Raw genomic sequence first — 19185 nt, 5'->3', positions numbered from 1 at the left:
AGAGTTACTTTGCATAGTTGTTATATATGTCGCTTTTGTTTGCCTTTACCTCGTTTTTGTATTTTCCGTCACTAGTCAAGTCAGGGACATGCACGTTTTCCGCAATGCATATTTGAAGAATTTATTTTACTGCCCCTTGTTTTCTGGCGAAGGTCAGCTTGCTGTAGACACAGCTGGAGGAAACTTCACTCTTCATGTCCTGAACATACTAGTACGAGAGGTAAGCCTAGATATGGAGGAGTCTGCCTAATTTTTTCCCCCAAAGTTAGTAATATTGGTGTCCTTACGTGATTTTGGTGATTTTAGGACATTTTCGAAAAAATACTGTCAGTTGTTTAGACAAGTCCTTTAGCTGTCTGCATTCTCTCTGTTGTTGGCCCGGTTGCAATCGTAGATGTGTCAAGCTGGTTACTTTGGCAGTGGTGTTTTAAGATACGAGGCATGATCTGATTCTCTCTCTCTCTCTCTCTCTCTCTCTCTCTCTCTCTCTCTCCATTTCCTAATCTTTGAACTGACTTTTCTGTGATGAACTTTTGTTACAAGCTTCTAATTGAGATACTTTTCCTTTCTGTTTTGCTAGTTGGAATGGCTTTTATTTAATTACCTCTCTTTCCTCATATTGTTACTGATTTGGGAAATGATTGTAGAAGAAAGGACCTCTAGGGTTGCTCCCAATGGTCGCAGCAAGCGGATGAGAGTTTCAACAAATCAGACTGTTATCAATAGTGATGTTTACATGAACCTGGAGGTTTCTAGCGGTTCTATGGTAATAGTTGAGATTTTCTTTATACTTGCGTGATGTGCATTTTGCTTATGTCCTAGGTTGGCCCATCATCTTGTTGAACATGTATTTTCTTTTTCTTTTTTTGGTGCAACGGAATATCATACTATTAAGCAACAAAGGAAACAGAGATCATAGGGATCAGAGTTTGATACATCACCAGAATCTAAATTAAAGTAAACGAAAAGCTGCACCAAGGTTAAGCAGAAGGGCTAGTCAAGAACACTAGCAAGGTTCAGGCAGTCAGCAAGGACAAATTCCCTCGTGGATGGGGGAATTTGCACTGTGTCTAAAAGATCATCAACTTGTTTGGCACCCAAGCGAGCAAGATTATCAGCACTATGTATTTATTATTTTTCTTGTTTGCTTGTGGCAACTGGCTGAGTACCTTCTTTCAGCTAATAAGAACAATAAATAAAGAAGTTAACAGTTCTTGAGTTATATTCTATAGTTTCCACATCTGGGAGTTACGAGGGCATCCAATGGTGTCCAATCAAAATTTAAACATGGTAGAAATTTGCAATTTAAAGATTGTTATAAATCTTTTTTGGCTAAAGTCTTGCTGCGTGATTTTTAAAAGGTGATTAATAGTTAAGAGGGAATTTTTGTTCAATTTCTTTTACGGTTTTTTCCCGGAAACTTTGCATGTGGAAAGTATGCTAATGGTGTCTGATTCATCTTAGGTTTGGGAAAACTGAAGAGGGGTATTATGTTAAACGGAAATGAAATCGTGTACTGTTATCTTTTGCAGGCTTCTTTTACGATGTGCTGAGTATTTGTTTTCAAATTCGAATACAGTTTCAGAGCATGTTCTAAGTTCATGCTGTAAGGAATCATTGCTGTAAAGACTGGCATTGGTGGAGCTATTGTGAAGTGATGGTGTCGAGCTTACCTGTGCCCATTTTTTATCTCAAACACTTACGAGGTTAGTTTCAACATGATTGCTACTTGCTAGTTGCTGTCATGCTTTATATAGTAGCAGAAGCATCTTCCAAAAGCACAGCTGCTTAGGTGGGCAAATTGGTTTTCAAATTGGAGTTTTGATGCAGTCCACAAGGACTCCCATATTTGTTTTCTGGTCATCAAGAAATAATCGGTGTATTCCTAATTCTGATGGCTCCCTGACTTGGCATAAAACATATCATACCTTGTTTCTTATGGAAGATTTTTTCCCCAGCAAACCCCAAGTATGTCATGGAACTATAGGATTTCATATTCATGGTCCTATAGGATTCCTAGATTAGAAGAGGCATCATGGCATATTTGTCGTTTAATATTGGTTTTGTCACATTTAGGATTGCTTGGACTCTTGATTTTACTGAACATGGGCTTATAGTGAAGTGCATTCTTCATTCTAAGTAGTTCTCTCTTTTTGTGAGGTTGTTTTGGAGAAGATGGTAATATGTTCTTTTAGTTGATAATGTAAGTTCCTTGTTTCTTTTCATCACAGAATAGGGTTGGCTTGGTTGCACCATTCAAGCTATAGCAAGGCATAAGTCAATGCGAAAGCAGTAGTCCTACTACGTACAAAATGGATTCTAGAAAAATGCAGGCTGAAATTGACCAACCAAATGTCATCTTTATACAGGCAGAAATAAGTGCCAATACTTGACCCAATCTGGAGCGAACTGAAAGTTGACTTTACACGCGCAACGAAAAAATAGTTGAACTTGAAATTTTAGGTAGTTTTTTTCTACACATATATGAGAATTTTTAGAGTTTTTGTACGCCTAAGGCCTTGAAGGGCCCATTCCATAGAACTTTTGCTCTTTCTGGAAATCCTATAATTTTCAATTTATGGAAATGATATGGCTTGGATCTTCCATTCAAGCCCCAATACCAATCTACTTACAATATCAAAGATACATTCTAGACGAGTTTTTACACCAATCTTTTTTTGTTAATTGAATTTGTTACGTATCAATGGTGTTTAGGAGAACATTCCGATCGAGGAAGTCTTCAAGCAGCTAAAATGTACGAGGGAAGGTTTGTCCGCAGAGAAAGGAGAGAAGAGACTCCAAATCTTTGGCGTCTTAGACTTCTTTATTTCTAATTGAAATTTTGAGCACTATACTTTTTTTATGCTGAACTGTTTGATGAAATTCCTAACAGGAGAGCAACCTTCTCAAGTTCTTGGGTTTTATGTGGAATCCTCTGTCATGGGTCATGGATCATGGAGTCTGCTGCCATTATGGCTATTGCTTTGGCAAATGGAGGGGTACTACACAATTCATCTCTCTCTCTCTCTCTAAATGAAGAGTTGAATTGTACAGGGCAAGCATCCGGATTGGCAATATTGACGAGGCTTGGCATGGGCACCGACATGTACCCATCATCCTCCCTTCTTGGCGTGGGCCCAACATTTCATGTTTAGGAATAAAGAGGGTGGAATCATGTTGATACGTGGAAATAGAAATGTAACAATTGTTTTGAATAGCTAGATTTGCTTGGATCAGTGCTCTTCTTTTTCTTAGCTAGATTTGCTGTTCCTTGCTATGTTGGTGTTCTTCAATTAGCTGATTAGGGTTAACACCACCATTGCATTTTGTCAATCATTTCATCAAGTGAATCGATTTGGCTAACAGGAAAGAGTGTTGCTAATGCCAAAACTGTTTTTGTTTGTACCAAAATTCTAGTGCATAAAAGTCTTGTACATTGCACATGGTACATGGTACAAGACTTTTATGCATATGGTACAAGACTTTTATGCACTATAGTTTTGGCACAAACGAAAACAATTTTGGGATTATCATTTCCCGGAAAGGGAAAATGGGAAGAAATGGTTTGGCTAGACTTGTATGCGTGGGTGAAATTGTGCTTTAGGCAACATAACAGTTCGGGAGTACATGGATAAACAAGGATATCGAACCTAAGAATCTGTGAAACAAATTACAATAGCACGGAAACTTAATTTCTAAATTAAGTGCAGTGGTTTTGTTCTTCTATTCTTGCTATCAGCTAAATTTAAACGTCAATTTCCAGAGATTTGTCATTTGCAGTATCATATACAGTGGTGATTGGAAGCCTAGAATTTGAGTGGTATTGATGTTTTTTGAGTGTAAGCTTACATTTAAAATCAAGATACAGGTCGGATCGTGGTTGCCCGATCAATGACTTCTGTTGTGTATCATAGTTTAGAGAATCTAGGGTTTAGATTTTTGTTGGTTCAAGAGTGTTGCTGCATTTTGTGTTTTCGAACAATTATTAGTTATGATCATTGCCCAACTTTGTTTCTGGGCATCGATGGTTGAATTGCGGGACGTCTGTTACTTGAGATGCACAATAGTCCTTGAGGCAAGATGAACAGGGCTGAGTGCAATCAGAAAGTCTGGGGACCAGTCCACCGCATGCCTCAAAAAAATACAGAAAAATATTTATAAATTTCAAAATAATATTTCATGGGACTCTGTAAAAAATCAGCTCCAACGGATATCGGTAGGTATATTTTTCGAAAATCGTAGGAATGAAACTGTTTAGTTTTGCAGTTTCATCCGTATAAATTCAAAAAATATATCTACCGATATCCGTTGAAGCTGATTTTTTACAAAGTTTCGTAAAATATTATTTTAAAATTTATGAATATTTTTCTGTATTTTTTTGGAGCTCGAAGTGGGCTCCAATATACGTGTGGTGGACCAGTCACCGCGAATTGCATGCGGTGACCGTAGTCATGCTCGAGTGCAATTTTGTTCACCCACCTTAAAAGAGGGTGAACATTACCCTCTCTTATTGGTTGAAATGGTGTGGGTCTCACTCCTGCAATACACTTTTTGATAAGCATGACATTACTTTGTGGTGGGATCTACACTATTTCAATTAATAAAAAACTCAACTCAACAGGGCTTGATCATGGGGCGCTGATCTTAAAATTAAGGAGCTTTTTAAAATTGAAGTTGATCAAAACTTATATTTGCTCGGTATATCACAAGAACGGTTGAGTGGGTTACATATGTCATTGCCAAAGGGCTTGTAGCTCAATGGTATTTTCTGGTCTTTCCACAAGGGAGGTCAGGGTTTGAGCCCCGTCGAAGTCGTTTGTGGTTTCAGGTTATGGACAACATCTAAATCCTTTGTGGATATTTTTTGAAAGGCAAATCCTTTGTTGATTAACTTAATTACTAACTCCCCATCCTCGCTGATGTATAACGTGTGGCCAAAAAAAAAAGGGGCTCCATATGTCATCTATTGAAAAGAAGATCGCATGAAAGATTGGTTATGCTAATGTATTCTACTTTTGCTACTATAAATCCAAAAAGAGGATACGGTTTTTTTTTTTTTTTTTTGGGGTAAGAGGATACGTTTATGTGTATTAATAATAGTTTTTAACTTTTTATGATAATCACTGCTTTAGGGGATTTTATCTAGTTTCTAGATTGAGTTAGTACTATTATTATTCTTTTACTCGCAAAAGTAATTAAGGGGCCCAAACTTTGAAAATTCTTCGAGCCCCGAAAATATCAAGACGGCGTGGTGTGTAAGTATTATGGACCTGAAGATGACACCAATTATTTAGATAGATTTAAAGTTATTGAACGATCAATTCAGCTTTTTTTTTAATTACCCAAAAAATAAAATCAGCTATTTTTTCGTAGGTAATAATTCAGTGTCCCCTGTAGAATTCAGAAACATTTTTCCAGGTATATGGACCATTGCTTTTAATGTGTAACATTCTCCTTTAAAAATTGAGCGCAACATGTTGAATAGTGATGTCTTCTTGAAATCTCCTTGTTTTACTTATGGAGATCGATTTTTAACAAACATATTTGGAACTAGTACACTCAATTAAAGGCGTATCAAATACTCCTGTATACATTGTTTGTAAATCCGTGCAATGCTGTAACTAACGCGTTAAGTATCCCGCATGGCTAGGGAGTACGTTCGCAAGAATGAAACGCGAAGGAATTGACGGGGGCACAAACAAGCGGCGGAGCATTTGGGATATAGTACTACCTACTCCGACCTTGGGAATCCTGCGCAGCAATAAAATTGTCATCACAGTGATCCACAGAATATGAACACATATAAAGGCCCGTAAGAATCCACCCGTGATAGCCCTTAGTCGGTAAGCCCTTTGTGGTCGAAGCTCGAGTCCATGGATAAGTCCTTTGTGGCTCTGGCAAAGTGTAAATGAGTACTAAAGTAAGATTGTACTTACGGCCCGTTTGGATGAAGGATTTGTTTTGGGTGGATTTGTAATGAGGGGGGATTTGAAGGTGGATATGTAATGAGGGGTGATATGTTAAGAAGGGTGGGCCCACCTCTTAAGAATTGTGGATTTATAATGAGATGTTTGGATGATTTTTTGAGAAGAGAGATTTGAAGGGTGGATATGATGGGATAAAGTGTAGAATGACTCAATTGCCCCCTTTAGTTATTTAATGGACAAAAATGTTAATTTTATTATAATTAAAATAAATGCATATTTATTATTAATTGGGGGATAAAAATAAATTTATTAAATCTTAAAAATGTTTAAACCTCATTTATGATTTTTTAATTTTTTTTCGGGAAAAAAAATATAAAACTGATTGTAAGCATGTGATTTGAAGAAAAAGAAAACTACTACGTGTATGGTATATCAAAGGGGTGGTATCCCAGCCAATGGATCAAAGCCCATTGATAAGAAAAAGAAAGATAACGATTGTATAGGATTAAAACCCAATATTCATTCCCAATTCCAGATCTAAAACCACGACCCCAACCCAGTGACCCACAGATTTACCGAAGATCAGCAGCTCCGGCGACGAGCGGTAATCTTCTTTGTCTTCTCCTCTCTCTCTCTCTCTCTCTCTCTCTCTCTCCGGTCTGGTTTGAACAGATGGAGTCGTGATACAAGATAAAAGGCAAGGGCAAAACAGTCTATATCGCCCCCGCTTCACCAACGACAGGGGGCACCCTGTCGTTACCAAATCCGGGAAGAGGTGGAGAAGAATCAGGGAAGAGGTGGAGAAGAATCTGGGAGAGACTCAAATCCCCCTTCCCATTTTCACTCCCAAACACCGGATTTGAGTGGGACCAGGAGATCATATCCGGGCGGCTCCAAATCCGGCCTCCAACTCCGGCATCCAAACAGGCCGTTAGAGACAAAAGGAATCCACCCGTATTTGCAACCATTATGTTGTAGTACGCGTAGGGGTTGGTATCAGCAAGTACTGTACAGCTTTCCTGGCTACGTGTCCGTCCGAAGACTCTGAACTGTCTTGCCAAACACCGCCCAGCGGGTTCACCCCAACTTGAAATGCCATTGCCACAATCAGTGAAGCTACAACCATAAACGTATCCCTTCTCTTACTCAGCCACTTAGGCTCCTGCTCCTCAACCTCAACCCCACCCTCAACAATAGTCTGTTCGCGCTCAAGCTCCTCAACCTCAACCCCGACCTCTACAATAGTCTGTGCTCGCCTTTTGGCCCCGGCGTTAAGTGAGATCTCTTGAATCTCCGAACCTGTTGGATTTCCTCCGGATCGCAAATGAATATCCAGCGCCGTTCGCCCACAATTATTTTTTGCATTCACCTCTATTTTGCTGCTGCTTGAACAATCAGTGTGTGTATGCAAGTTTAAGAAAAAAAGCCTTAGGCTTGTGAGACGTGGATTCTTGGTGAGAGTTTGTGTATAAGGCATAAGGGGTTGGGGTTGGGTCTTCAAATTCAAGTGTTCACTTGTAACTAATTCTCTCATAGTGAAGAACGGGACCTTCTTGGTGGAAGTAGGCCGATTTTGGTCAAACCACGTAAATCTTGCATGTTCTGATCTTTGTGTTGTTTTTCGTTAAACTTTATTTTTGCTTGTGATTGTGGGTTCTTTCGGAATCTCGGCACTCTCTTGCTTCCGCCATTTCTCAACAAATACTTCATCCGTCATATAATTAACGTCACTTTTCGAATTAGAAAGGGTTTTTAGATATACCATCATCTTGATCCAAATCGATTTTCAAAAGAGTTTGCCAAGTAGTCCAGTGGTACGGAGAATAAAGTTGATTGGATTTCACTAATAATCACGTGATCGAACAGCATAAGTTTTTTTTTTACCAATTTGATGTAGTGTGATTCAGAGGATGAACTGTAGAACAAAATATTTCTCGATCGCGTGGTTATAAATGCTTGAGTAACTTGTCTTCTAGTACAAGTAACGTCCTCGGCTCATTCTATAAAGTGACTAGTTCAGTTCGCAACTATGGTATCTCCAAATGCCTTACCGAGGTGAACTACAACCCCATAGTGCGTTTGCTGCACTAGACCCAAGTCCTCTAGTCAGTAAGTATCATACCGGTGTTGAAATAGAACATGGAATTGGTAATCTAGACATGCATACAAAATATATATTATAATAAATCCAAAATACACTGGTACTAGTACATATAGTTCAACTAAAGGAAAAGATATGCTTGTTGGTACGAGATTATCAACTTTGATTTCGTGAATAAATTACTATAGTTTTTTCACACTAGTTTTAAAGACCAAAAAAGACTAGCTATATTTAGGAAAGTACTTAGTAGTAGTATTTTATTAAAAAATCAATTCATTCTACAAATAAATAATATGAGACCAATGGAGTATTGATATGCTCATATGCATATGAAAGGACGGTTAATAAATAAAGTTCAATAATATGCCATAAAAAATGCAACCAGGACCAATGGACATATATACCTCCAATCGTTTTTCAAAAACAACCAGATGCAATATGGTATTCCGGCCACCACTATCAGCATCATTAACAAATTCGGGATCTGGAATCATGTCTAGTAGTAGTACTAGACATGGAAACTGATAGTACTTTACACATGAGTGTAAGAGGGTGTCATCTTGATCCACCTTAACTTGAGCTCTATGGGAGTTGGTTTGAACCAACTCTTTTAAGACTTCAACCTAACCTTTGATTGCTGCGATGTGAAGAGGGTAATTACCATCTTGATCCCAAGCTAGGCACATCTCAAGGCTAACCTTCACTAAAGCTTTCACAATATCTATGTGCCCCTTAGCGGATGCTACGTGAAAGGCCGCCCCAAATTCCGTATCTACAAATTCAGCAAGATTTGGTTTAATTTCTAGAAGTTGTAGAGCAAATTATGTGTTCCCAGTTGATATAGCCATGTGAAGAGGATTTTTCCCTTTGAAATTTCCCACCAAAACTCTATCCAAAATGGAAACATCTTTTGTGTCTTAGATTTCTTTATTTCTAATTGGAATTTGAGCGTTATACTTTTTTGGATGCTGAACTATTTGATGAATTTCCTAATAGGAGAGCAAGCTTCTCAAGTTTTGCATAAGCAATGATGCTCTCCTCTTCAGAGGCGGGGGAGCTGCTGTCCCTTTAAGAGGCAGCAGCCTGCTGTCCTGGCCGAATGATCTTCGGAGATCTTAATTTACTCTCCTTCTTCTCTCTGTACCAAACCAATTAGGGTTTCTGGTTTGGGGTGGAGGAGACATCTCCTCCTCGTCCCCCCGGCACCTCCTCCCCTCCCCCCGCCCCCATTCTTTTTTCTTTCTTTCCCCTTTCCCTAGGGTTGTAGAGCGTCATGGAGGGGCTTCTTGACATAGCATCATCTGGATCCGAATAATCTATTCTAGAGTCCGGTTCCCCTAAGGGATCCCGCACGGGCTTACCGTGCGGGACTCCCCTTTCCCAATCAAATTGCGACGATCCGAGCCGCTCAAAGTGATCAGAACGTGATTTTAAGGGTACCCGCGAGAAATCAGCAAAAAAAATGATCGGGAAGAGCTTGATCCGAACAGTTTTTTGTTGAACGGTTCAGTAAAAAACTTCTCGGATCAAGCCCTTCCCGATAATTTTTTTTGATTATTTCTCGCGGGTACCCTTAAAATCACGTTCTGAACACATTGAGCGGCTCGGATCGTTGCAATTCGATCGGGAAAGGGGAGTCCCGCACGGTAAGCCCGTGCGGGATCCCTCATTGGATATAAAGTGATCTATTCTAATATATCCCCGATTAGTTCATTGGTACAGAAAACAAAGTTGATCAGATTTGCCCATCAGATTTCACTAACCAAGTGATCAAACAAAACAAGTTTTTCTTAGAAAATATTTGATGATTAGTATTGGAACCGTAAGACCATATCTCTCTCGATATATATTTATAAATGTCTGGTTAACCTCATTTTTAGAACCTAGTAAAGTGCTTGATGCGTTCTATAAAGCGACCAATTCTGATAGCAATTATGGTGTCCCAAAATGCGTTACCAAGGGGAACTACAACCCTATAATGCGTTTGCAGGCTCCGTTCCGTTTTATCAAATAAGTACTTAAAAAATAAGGACTTATTTTCAAACTTAAAAATAATGGACTTACAAAAATAAATTTTTTAATTTTTTTCGCAGGGTTTGATAAATCTCATCGAAATCTATCAAATAAGATCCATATTGCATATTTTTTTATTTCAGTAAGGCTACCATTTTTAAGCTTGAAAATTGCAAATAAGTACTTATTTTTTAAGGACCCAATCCGGAACGGGGCCGGGACCTCAAGTCCACATACGTGTGTTGCCTGGTATGTTTTGTACTGTACTGGCACTTAGACAACACATGTATGTGGTGACTTGAACCGTCTTATACACCAGATTGTATCAACTTCTATGTAATATATATATATATATATATATATATATATAGAGAGAGAGAGAGAGAGAGAGAGAGATTGGTTTATCAACAACTATGCCGTACAAGATACTTTTGAATAAAGTGAAATTGGTTTACATGCTATAAAGAGTATCTATTGAATCGGCAAAGATACTTAGAATGCAAGGTGTAGTAAGCATAAAATCATTTCAATTTGAGTATAGAGTTACTCGATATTGGGTGAGGCACTCAATGTGTGGGTTGTTTCTTGCTCCTGTGTCTTGGAACACGAGAGATGAAGAGAAGTTTAGACATTGTTTGTGTCATGTCATAAACTACGAAAATTATTTTGTTGAATTCTGAATTAATTTCAGAATTGTGGGAGAAACAATATTTATAATTTTCACAATATTACGTGTTGCACTATGGGAGATGTTCAACTATACTTAAAGAATAAAGTATGGTGATATGAGTATCCAATTTAAAGTTTAAGAATCCAAAGGCGGATTTAATTATACAATTGGAGTGCAATAATGATTTGGAAATCCTTATGCGTGTATAGCAAGGTCTACGATCGATGGAGTCTGATCAACTCATTGTATTAGAGAAAGAGGCTAATAAGCAAATGGTTGTGCCATCTCTTAGAGGATGATTTAACGGGGTCCAATTCTATGTCAGGAGTTATAATCTGATGGCCATCAGTAGTTAGAAAAGGCATAGAAGATCACATGTAACGGTAAGTCTCGATATTGTAGACATGGTACCGTTAAACATTTGTTCTCACTAAAGAATGAAACGTCAAAAGAATTTATAAGGGATCCGTCAAGTTGAGTTTTGACTAGAGAACAAATGATCATCGAGGGGAATGAGATTAAAGCCTATTATTTAAAAGTCTCTCTAACAGCAACCCAACCTAGCTAATTGGAGATCCCAAGATCTAAGTTTAACGGGACAACTGAGTTGTATGAGACTTGGAGTATCACTGAGGAGAAATCTCTTCAACTCATTCCTATGGTAAAAACAGTGATGCCTGTAGTGTTTTAGGCTAAGTTTAACTTTTAATGATTCTTGTACCTTGGTAAATCTAAGTGGGGTATAGCAAGATACCCTTAATAAGAGATCACCCATGTGAGCGTGAAGGAGCCGCTTCTGTGAGAATTTTCTAAAGCACTCTCTGGAACCAATCAGTGTTCTAGGGCCAAAATGGGCACAACTGTAAGAACCAACTATGTTCGGAAAGATTTTGTGTAAACTCTATTGTCTTGGTTTATACAAAATGCTGAACAGTTCAAGGTATCGCGTCCACTGATTAGCAAGTAAATTCGATAGTTTTTCACAAGGGAAGGTTCAAAGCCAAAAGCTACCTATCCTATGCAGGAAATTTTCACTTGTACTCTCTCTGTCATTTGCATGGTTTTGCATTGGTAATTGAGTCAATTTCATTCATGTGGGGGATTGTTGAAAAATATTATAGGATATAATATTTTATTTTAAGTGTGAATGAAAATTGTTTTATTTTGGAGTTGCATATTTTCATTGGCACTTGTTCGCCATGGACGGACGCGTCTTTCACAAACAGATGTGCATCTTTCCTTAGTGACTTTTTGTAAAGTTAAGAGTTGGCCTATAAATATTGTTTCCCTCATTCATTTTTATAGGTTGATTTTTTTTTTTTTTTCATTCAAGCGCATTCATATGAGAGAGTTACAAACATAGGATAGTTTGCCAGGCCCTCTAATTGAAGTGCTGCTTTGGGGAGATTCCAATCAAGTAGTGCTGAGAGACAGTCGTCTAATGCAAACCGTGAGCACCGTAACGGGGGCGAAATCTGTCTTAAGTACAGAATGTCACACACTAACACTCGCCTTGATCACCAATTTGTTTCCATCTATTTCCAGGTTTTGAGTTCCGATTTTGTTGCACTCATTATTGGTTTTCATCCCAAAAAGTAAACATATTTTTCCAACATGAAGCTCCCCGTCTTATATCGGCTAATGTAGAAATTTTAGTAGTGCCTATAGTTTCCGTTAAATGTATCGAATTTGGAAGCGTACTTTGACTAGGTGTGAGTTGTGCAATGATCTACACTTTTGGGGGTTTATCATAGAGCTAACTCATGACTTTTGTTGCAGGAGAAGATAATTTCTTCACTTAATCTAAAGTCGTCATCAGGAGAACTGGAGAGCTACAACTTGATGTGGTCCTTGAGGCCTTTTATAGATGATGAAATCATGCATCAAGCTTGGAGACTTGTTGCCTGAGTGACGCAGGGTTTCTCAGCAAGGAGGATGATTCACTTCCCCGAATAACCAACTGTAAAAAAAGAATGCTTTGGCCGATAGCTGTGACTCTTTATTTTTTTAATGCCAGCGGATTGAAGTTGAGAGCAGCTAATTAGAACAAATAGTGTGACGACGTGCGGCAGTCTATTTAATAAAAAAAAAACTTGTTTTTGTTTAATAATTTATTCAATTCACGACGGTATGAGAACCACAAAAGACAGTTTCAATGGATGGTTGTGATGACTTTGGTCCGATGGTTGAGAGATGCTAATTAATTGTTATTTTCTCCAGACTTTTTCCTAGCCCGAAAGTACGATTCTATCATTCCAAAGAAGCTGCAATGAAAGCATATTCTCTCTCTTCCCACAACAATAAAAGGAAAAGTAAATTTTGTCCTCTCTTTGCTATTCCACTCCTACCTTTTCCATTCCATTCTCTCTTCCTATTCCCAACTCTCGGTAATAATTTTACAAAAATGCTACACACACAATCGTTATGTGTGTTGCGTAACAAATTTTGATTTGATCGTTCAAATGTGTTTGGACGGTCCAAATTTTAAGTAAACTATTCGTGCGAATAGTTTATTTATTTCCTCAGTGAATCTGGACCGTTCATTACAATAATGAATCGGTAAAGATCGGTTGTGCAAAGAGTTTTGCACAACCGTTGTGCGTGTAGCACTTTTGGAGTAATTTCTTCTCTATCTCTCCCCCCATAAGTAATTTCACTACCATTTCGGTGTTGTAGTGTAAAAGATCGAGGGTTAAGAATAAATAAATCATGCCTTTTATATATGCAAAAAGAAAATATCGGTGTACCCATTTACCATATATATATATATATATATATATATATATATATATATATATATATATATATATATATATATATATATATATATATATATATTCATTCTTCCAACCTTTTTTTCATGAAGTATCCGAATTTTAGTTTCCCCTAGAAATACAACAACATAGGAGTGTATCTTCTTCTGTGATTTCCAAAGGCCGAAGCTCAAAAAGGTAATAGTAATAAAAACATATTCCTATTTCCAAAGTCAAAGCTCTGTATATATATATAAACTTTGACAACTTTTCCTACTACTCTTCTTTTTTACTACTTTCTCCCCTTCCCTCCACCATCCCCCCCTTCTCTCTTGGTCGGCACCACACCACTGAAAATCACCTAATTAAATCTGCTTCCAAACTACAAGAAATTAAGGTGAGTTGTTCCATTGCTTTCTTTTTAACAGTTGAGCAAATAGGATTTGTCACTCATTTTCTTTTCTTTTTTGGTGTACGTTCTCTGTCCATCCATATATATTTTTTGTTCAAGGAAAGAGTTGGTGCATGGTCCTAAGGGTACATGTACGTACATGGGTACGTAGAATCATCCAAGAGGTGGTGGTCCATCCATATTGGATATCAATTTTAAAATAAAAACAAAAAATTGTTTTTTCTGTAAGTTTTTGCTCTATATGACTATATAGTCCAGATTAGGAGGGAAGAAAACATGCATAACATCTAGGGTTTACCTCTCAATGCCTGGAGCATGGCCAAGCCTCTTCGCATGGACACAGACCAGATAGAGAATAGCCCCAAAATTTATATAAAAATCTATAAATAAAGAAACTCCTCTAATCTCTCTCTCTCTCTCTCTCTCTCTCTCTCTCTCTCTCTCTCTCTCTCTCTCTCTCATATTTTTTGTGTTCTCTGTCAAATATTTTAATTCTTTAACTTTAAGGAAAGTGTTGGAGGGTCCTTTGTAACAGATTGGTGATTTCATTTTTCTCTGTCAAATATATTTTTGATAAACCATGAGCCATTCAATAAAAAGTCTAGGTATATTGTGTGTACACTGTAGTGTATGTCATTAAGGCCCAATCACTACCATTGAATGTACATGGGAAGTGTAATGTGGAAAATTTGAAAACCGACGTAGAAGATGCATAAGAATGTCGTCGTCCTTCCAACTTGGGTATAGTTTTCTTTCTGGGCAAAAATCAATTTTGTTAGTTGGAATTAGTGAGGTTTGAACCCCGGTGAAATACACGAGCTAGAATACATGATACAACTCCATGATACATACCATTTGTCTACCACTCCACTTGCAAAACCTAGATATCGTTATTGATGATGGTTTTTAGGAATTTATTCCTTAATTTCTCAAATTTACTATTCTATTAATTGCTATTCTATTAATTTCTCAAATTTACCATTCTGTTTTAATCCATTTAATATGTGGACCCATAAATGTATTAACAGTTATACTCTTTTGAGAAGAATAATAGTAATGTAGTCTAACTATAAACCCATGTATGACTTCGGCTGTTCAACTACAACCCAGCTGAGCCACATTATTGTTTGGATATTTATTTCCTATTTAAAATTATTGCACTTGCATAAATTAATGGAAATTTCAGTTGGGTTGGAATAGAAACAATATCAATTACAATAATCACACCAAAGATATTTAAACTACCGAATCTTTGCAAGAATTGAAAAGCCTTTTTTGTCCTTTCACATTCCATTCCCCATCATAATATATTGTATGTGCTTGTATTTTTTTGTATGTAAAAAAGGCACAGAGAGGTGAAACAAACGCAGGAGAGAGAGAGAGAGAGAGAGGAGGAGGAGGATGATGATGATGATGATGATGATGATGAAGAAAATGGCTTTGGGATGGAGATTTGTCTTGTTAATGTTAGCTTTGGAGTGCAGTACCACCCATGGCCAAGGAGGTCGGGCACCTGCGATTTTTGATGTAACGAGTTATGGTGCGGTTGCAGATGGCAAGACTGATAATACCATGGTAAGAGATGACGTTTTCCTACTGTATTCGTAATCTGATTTATGACTTAATTATTTGTTTTTTTTTTTTTCTTTGGGCTAATTTTCACAGTTATTTGCATGATCATATAGCATTTTTCCCTCACCCATCTTTTTTTTTTTTTTTGACAAAGATATGTAAAGGATCATTCTCAATAACCTCCTCCAAAGTTTTTTCCCTCAAAGTTTCGAACAATAGGGTGGTGCATAACATCTAGGGTTTACCCCACCAAAGTTTCCCTCAATGAATCTGAGATATTAAGGCTCCGATTGTTTTGATGTAAAATGTTTTACAATGTAAAATATTTTTCAAGAAAACAAACTTCAAATTTTTATTTTTCGATGTTTGGTTGGCACTTGAAAATATTTTCAGAAATCAACAAAATAGTGTAAAGAAAGAGGGGAGGGCTTAAACGATGGAAAGATCTGAGAATATTGAAATTGAACGTGGGTCAGGACTGAGCAGTTAGAAATGCAATAGAAGGCAGCGGGTTCATTTCGGAAAATAACTTACGGAAGATTAAGAGTAAGTCATTTTCATCCAATTGATGGAAAATGTTTTACATATAAAATATTTTCCTAATTTTTTACACAATCAAACACCGGAAAATAGGTAAAACATTTTACCGAAAAACATTTTACGCCCAAACAAACGAGCCTAAGATTCATCTTTTAATTTCCTACATTTCCATGAAAGTTTGCCGAGTGGGTTTCTTTCGGTGGAAATTGTAGTAGATGAGTTGGGGTTTCTGTTTATGGATGACATTATTTTTCTTCTTTTGTATTTGGATGAGCAATCGCACTGATATCACAAAAATAAACATTCGATCTGTTTAATTATCAGGCTTTATTTTTTTTAGGTCTGTCTTAGTTCTACCCATGCACTATTCTAGTGATAGATGTAATTCTATTGCGCGCACTTCATGATTGTGCAAATAGGCGCTTTGAGCATATACACTTTCCAGATTTGATCACGAGGAATCACCAAAATATCAGTTTTCAATTTTTTGTTTTTAAGAAACTAAAAGTAGAAACAGGTTTATGGTTTCATAAAAACAAAAACAAGAAACATGTTTGGTAATATTTGTGTTTCTCGAAATAAAAAAAAAAAACTGGTGAAAACACCTTTTTGTAGTTTTCATAGTTTACAAAAACTCTAAAAAAATTTATGAAAAACAAAAAAGTAGAAACTTGCTACCAAACAAATTTTCTTCATTAGTTTTCCTAAAAGTAAAACCAAAAATCAAAAACTGAAAACAAAAAGATTACCAAACGCAACGCCCCCTTTGCTTTTTACATTCATAGTTTCTAAAGCCGTCGTGAGGATCTTGCAATGTTAACGCAAGTCTTTGTATGATTCCCTTAACGAGCAAGATAATTAAGATAACACTTCGTATCCTTTTTGCCTAATTACTGAATAAGACGGGAAATAAATGAGTTTCTCTCTCTCTTTTTATTATATTCCATCATTTCTCACAAATTGCTCAAACAACCACACTACAAGAGCCTCATCTATTGTGCACCACCTTTTCATCATAATATATATGAATAATCCATATTGTTGATACCTAGATTTGCCCCACCACTCCATAGTCAAATAAAATCGGGGCGCAACACCTATGTTTTAACTCTCAATACATTTTTTTTTTTTATTGTTAATGTTCTAACACAAAAATTTGGATATACATTCATATATAGGCCTTTTTAAGAGCTTGGAGTGGAGCATGCATGTGGAAAGGGAAGAGCAGGGTTGTGATCCCAAAGGGAACATACACGCTGGATTCAGTGATCTTCAGAGGCCCATGCAACGGTCCGATAGTGTTTATCATAAAAGGGATAATTAAGGCCTCCACTGATCCTCGTATGTTCTTTATTGACCATTGGATTGGGTTTCAATACATCGATGGGTTGGTGGTGAAAGGTGGTGGCACTTTGGATGGCCAAGGTCCTTCTGGTTGGCCTTACAATGATTGCTACTCCAACCCTAACTGCAAGCCTCTTCCAGTAGTAAGTTTTTTCTATGCCATTCTTTGTAGTAGTTGATTTTCTTCATTCGTATTCTCCTTTTACAGAAAAGGGGCGACTTTAAAAAGGTGAAACATTCTTTTGTTCCAATTTTTTTTCATAAGTAGTATCTATCATACTCAATTTAAGTTTGAATAATTTCCTTGTAAGTATAATTTTGTTTCTATGAAATTTTAACTATCGTTTCTGCTTCAAGTTAGCCCGTCCATCATTTTCAATTGATGTTTGAAGTGGATGACATATTTTACTACAGGGACCAAATTGAAACAATGAAAACGTAATTTTTTTTTTTCCCATTTACTAGAAGACTTGGGGAGGGGGATGTGTATTTACGGAAATAATTTTCTAGTAGTATTTACTAAGCGGTTAAACAAGCAATAGATTTATAGATAAGAATTGAATAGGAAAAAGCTAAGAAAGGCGACATCGGAGTCGTAATTTTCGTATTCTAGCAATGAATTCTTTTGGCTAGGATTTACCAAATCAATTTGATTTTTTTTTTAATTATTGAGTATACCACTTACACCATAATCAATCAGTCATCATCATCATCATCATCATCATCATCATCATCATCATCATTCAATATTCTATGCAAATGTAGTGGCTGCTCTCTGACCTTCAAATATCAAATCCTAATTTCCCAGAATTTACATTTTACAAACGCTCTGCATCTAATAAAGGTAAGGGCAGAATAGTAAAATATCAGAACACTACCCCACGTTCATAAAATTAAGCCTTGCAATTACACAACTCTACCAGTTACTGTATGTCTCCTTATTTGCTTCATCACTTTCCCCATCCAGTAACTCCTAAGTCCTAACAAATAATCTAACCTAGGTCACACAAAATCAAGAAGGAATGTTTTTGCCCTCTTCCGTGTTTTCTTATTTGAATGCAATTTACTTAACAACGCTGCCACTCACACAACAGTTTTACATAGATTTTGTGTACAGATCCTGTGTGGGACCCACTACGGGTCCCACACAAATGGTCCGAACCGTTCAATAAATGTAAAAATATTTTTTCAAGGGTCCTTGCAAAAAAAATCATATCAATCCGATACATGTAGATGCTCGATCCAATTTTTTAATTTTTCATTTGGATTCTAGGATAATGAAAAGTTATATGATTGGATTGAATAACTATAGATATTAGATTAGCTTATTTTTTGCAAAGGGTCTTGAAAAAATTATTTACAATTACTTAACGGTTCGAATAATTTGTATGGGATCCGTAATAAGCCCCACACATATATAAATCTGTGCATTTCTGCTATGTGAGTATCATTACCGGTTACTTGGTTCATCATTGCTTTTTCCCCATAGTACACAGATTCAATGAGTCAAAAAAGTTTAGAAATAAAGTAGAAAGAGTTTTTAACTTACACAAGTTTAGCTTTACCTGTTCACATAGCGGAGCAATCACAGTCGTTCATTCACGCAATTTATGGTTGAGATTTGTTTTTAATTTTGACCGATAAAAATTATTTTTTACCGGTCAAAATTTGTTTCTAATTTGAACCGTCCAAAAACACTTTGAATGTGCACGATTGAACTGCGTAACTCTCAGTTCACGGAGCCCTCCGTAAAAAAGATTTTCTGATAGTTATATATGACAGAGTTGTTTTAAATTTCTACGTACGTTTTTTTGTTAGAGAGTAGTTTTCAATGGTAGTTTTTTTCCCCACAT

General features: G+C 36.9%; 2 protein-coding genes across 14 annotated transcripts in view; both read left to right on the top strand.

Moving 5' to 3' along the window:
* The window catches only part of LOC131303340 (uncharacterized), a 58580-nt gene extending 55217 nt beyond the window's left edge, over window positions 1–3363 (top strand). For 8 of the 13 annotated variants that reach the window (XR_009191974.1, XR_009191969.1, XR_009191959.1 and 5 more), the window contains 2 exons: window positions 2716–2999; window positions 3055–3363. Coding sequence is in view for 1 of the 13 variants with exons in the window: in XM_058330156.1 (XP_058186139.1) it covers window positions 1580–1597 (18 nt within the window). In the remaining 12 variants the exon portion in view is untranslated. Of the gene's footprint in view, window positions 1–647; window positions 767–1579; window positions 1707–2715; window positions 3000–3054 lie in introns of all 13 variants that reach the window. The other 5 variants (XR_009191965.1, XR_009191963.1, XR_009191968.1 and 2 more) reach the window with 2 other exon arrangements.
* Window positions 3364–15310: 11947 nt separating this feature from the next.
* On the top strand, window positions 15311–17511 carry LOC131302877 (exopolygalacturonase-like). Its single transcript, XM_058329671.1, has 2 exons — window positions 15311–15451; window positions 17167–17511. The coding sequence occupies exons 1-2, from the start codon at window positions 15311–15313 to the stop codon at window positions 17509–17511; spliced, it is 486 nt and encodes a 161-aa protein (XP_058185654.1).
* The last annotated feature ends 1674 nt before the right edge of the window (window positions 17512–19185 follow it).

Source organism: Rhododendron vialii, chromosome 10a, assembly GCF_030253575.1.
Source record: "Rhododendron vialii isolate Sample 1 chromosome 10a, ASM3025357v1".
Lineage (NCBI taxonomy): Eukaryota > Viridiplantae > Streptophyta > Magnoliopsida > Ericales > Ericaceae > Rhododendron > Rhododendron vialii.
The sequence above is the reverse complement of the archived record's forward strand: the minus strand, read 5'-3'. Positions and strand labels throughout refer to the sequence as shown.

Bases quoted from the DNA above. Each gene is read 5' to 3' on its own strand.
- LOC131302877 (XM_058329671.1), top strand. From the start codon at position 15,311: ATGGCTTTGGGATGGAGATTTGTCTTGTTAATGTTAGCTTTGGAGTGC. The intron at 15,452-17,166 runs GTAAGAGATGAC...ATTCATATATAG, and splicing joins GCAAGACTGATAATACCATG to GCCTTTTTAAGAGCTTGGAG.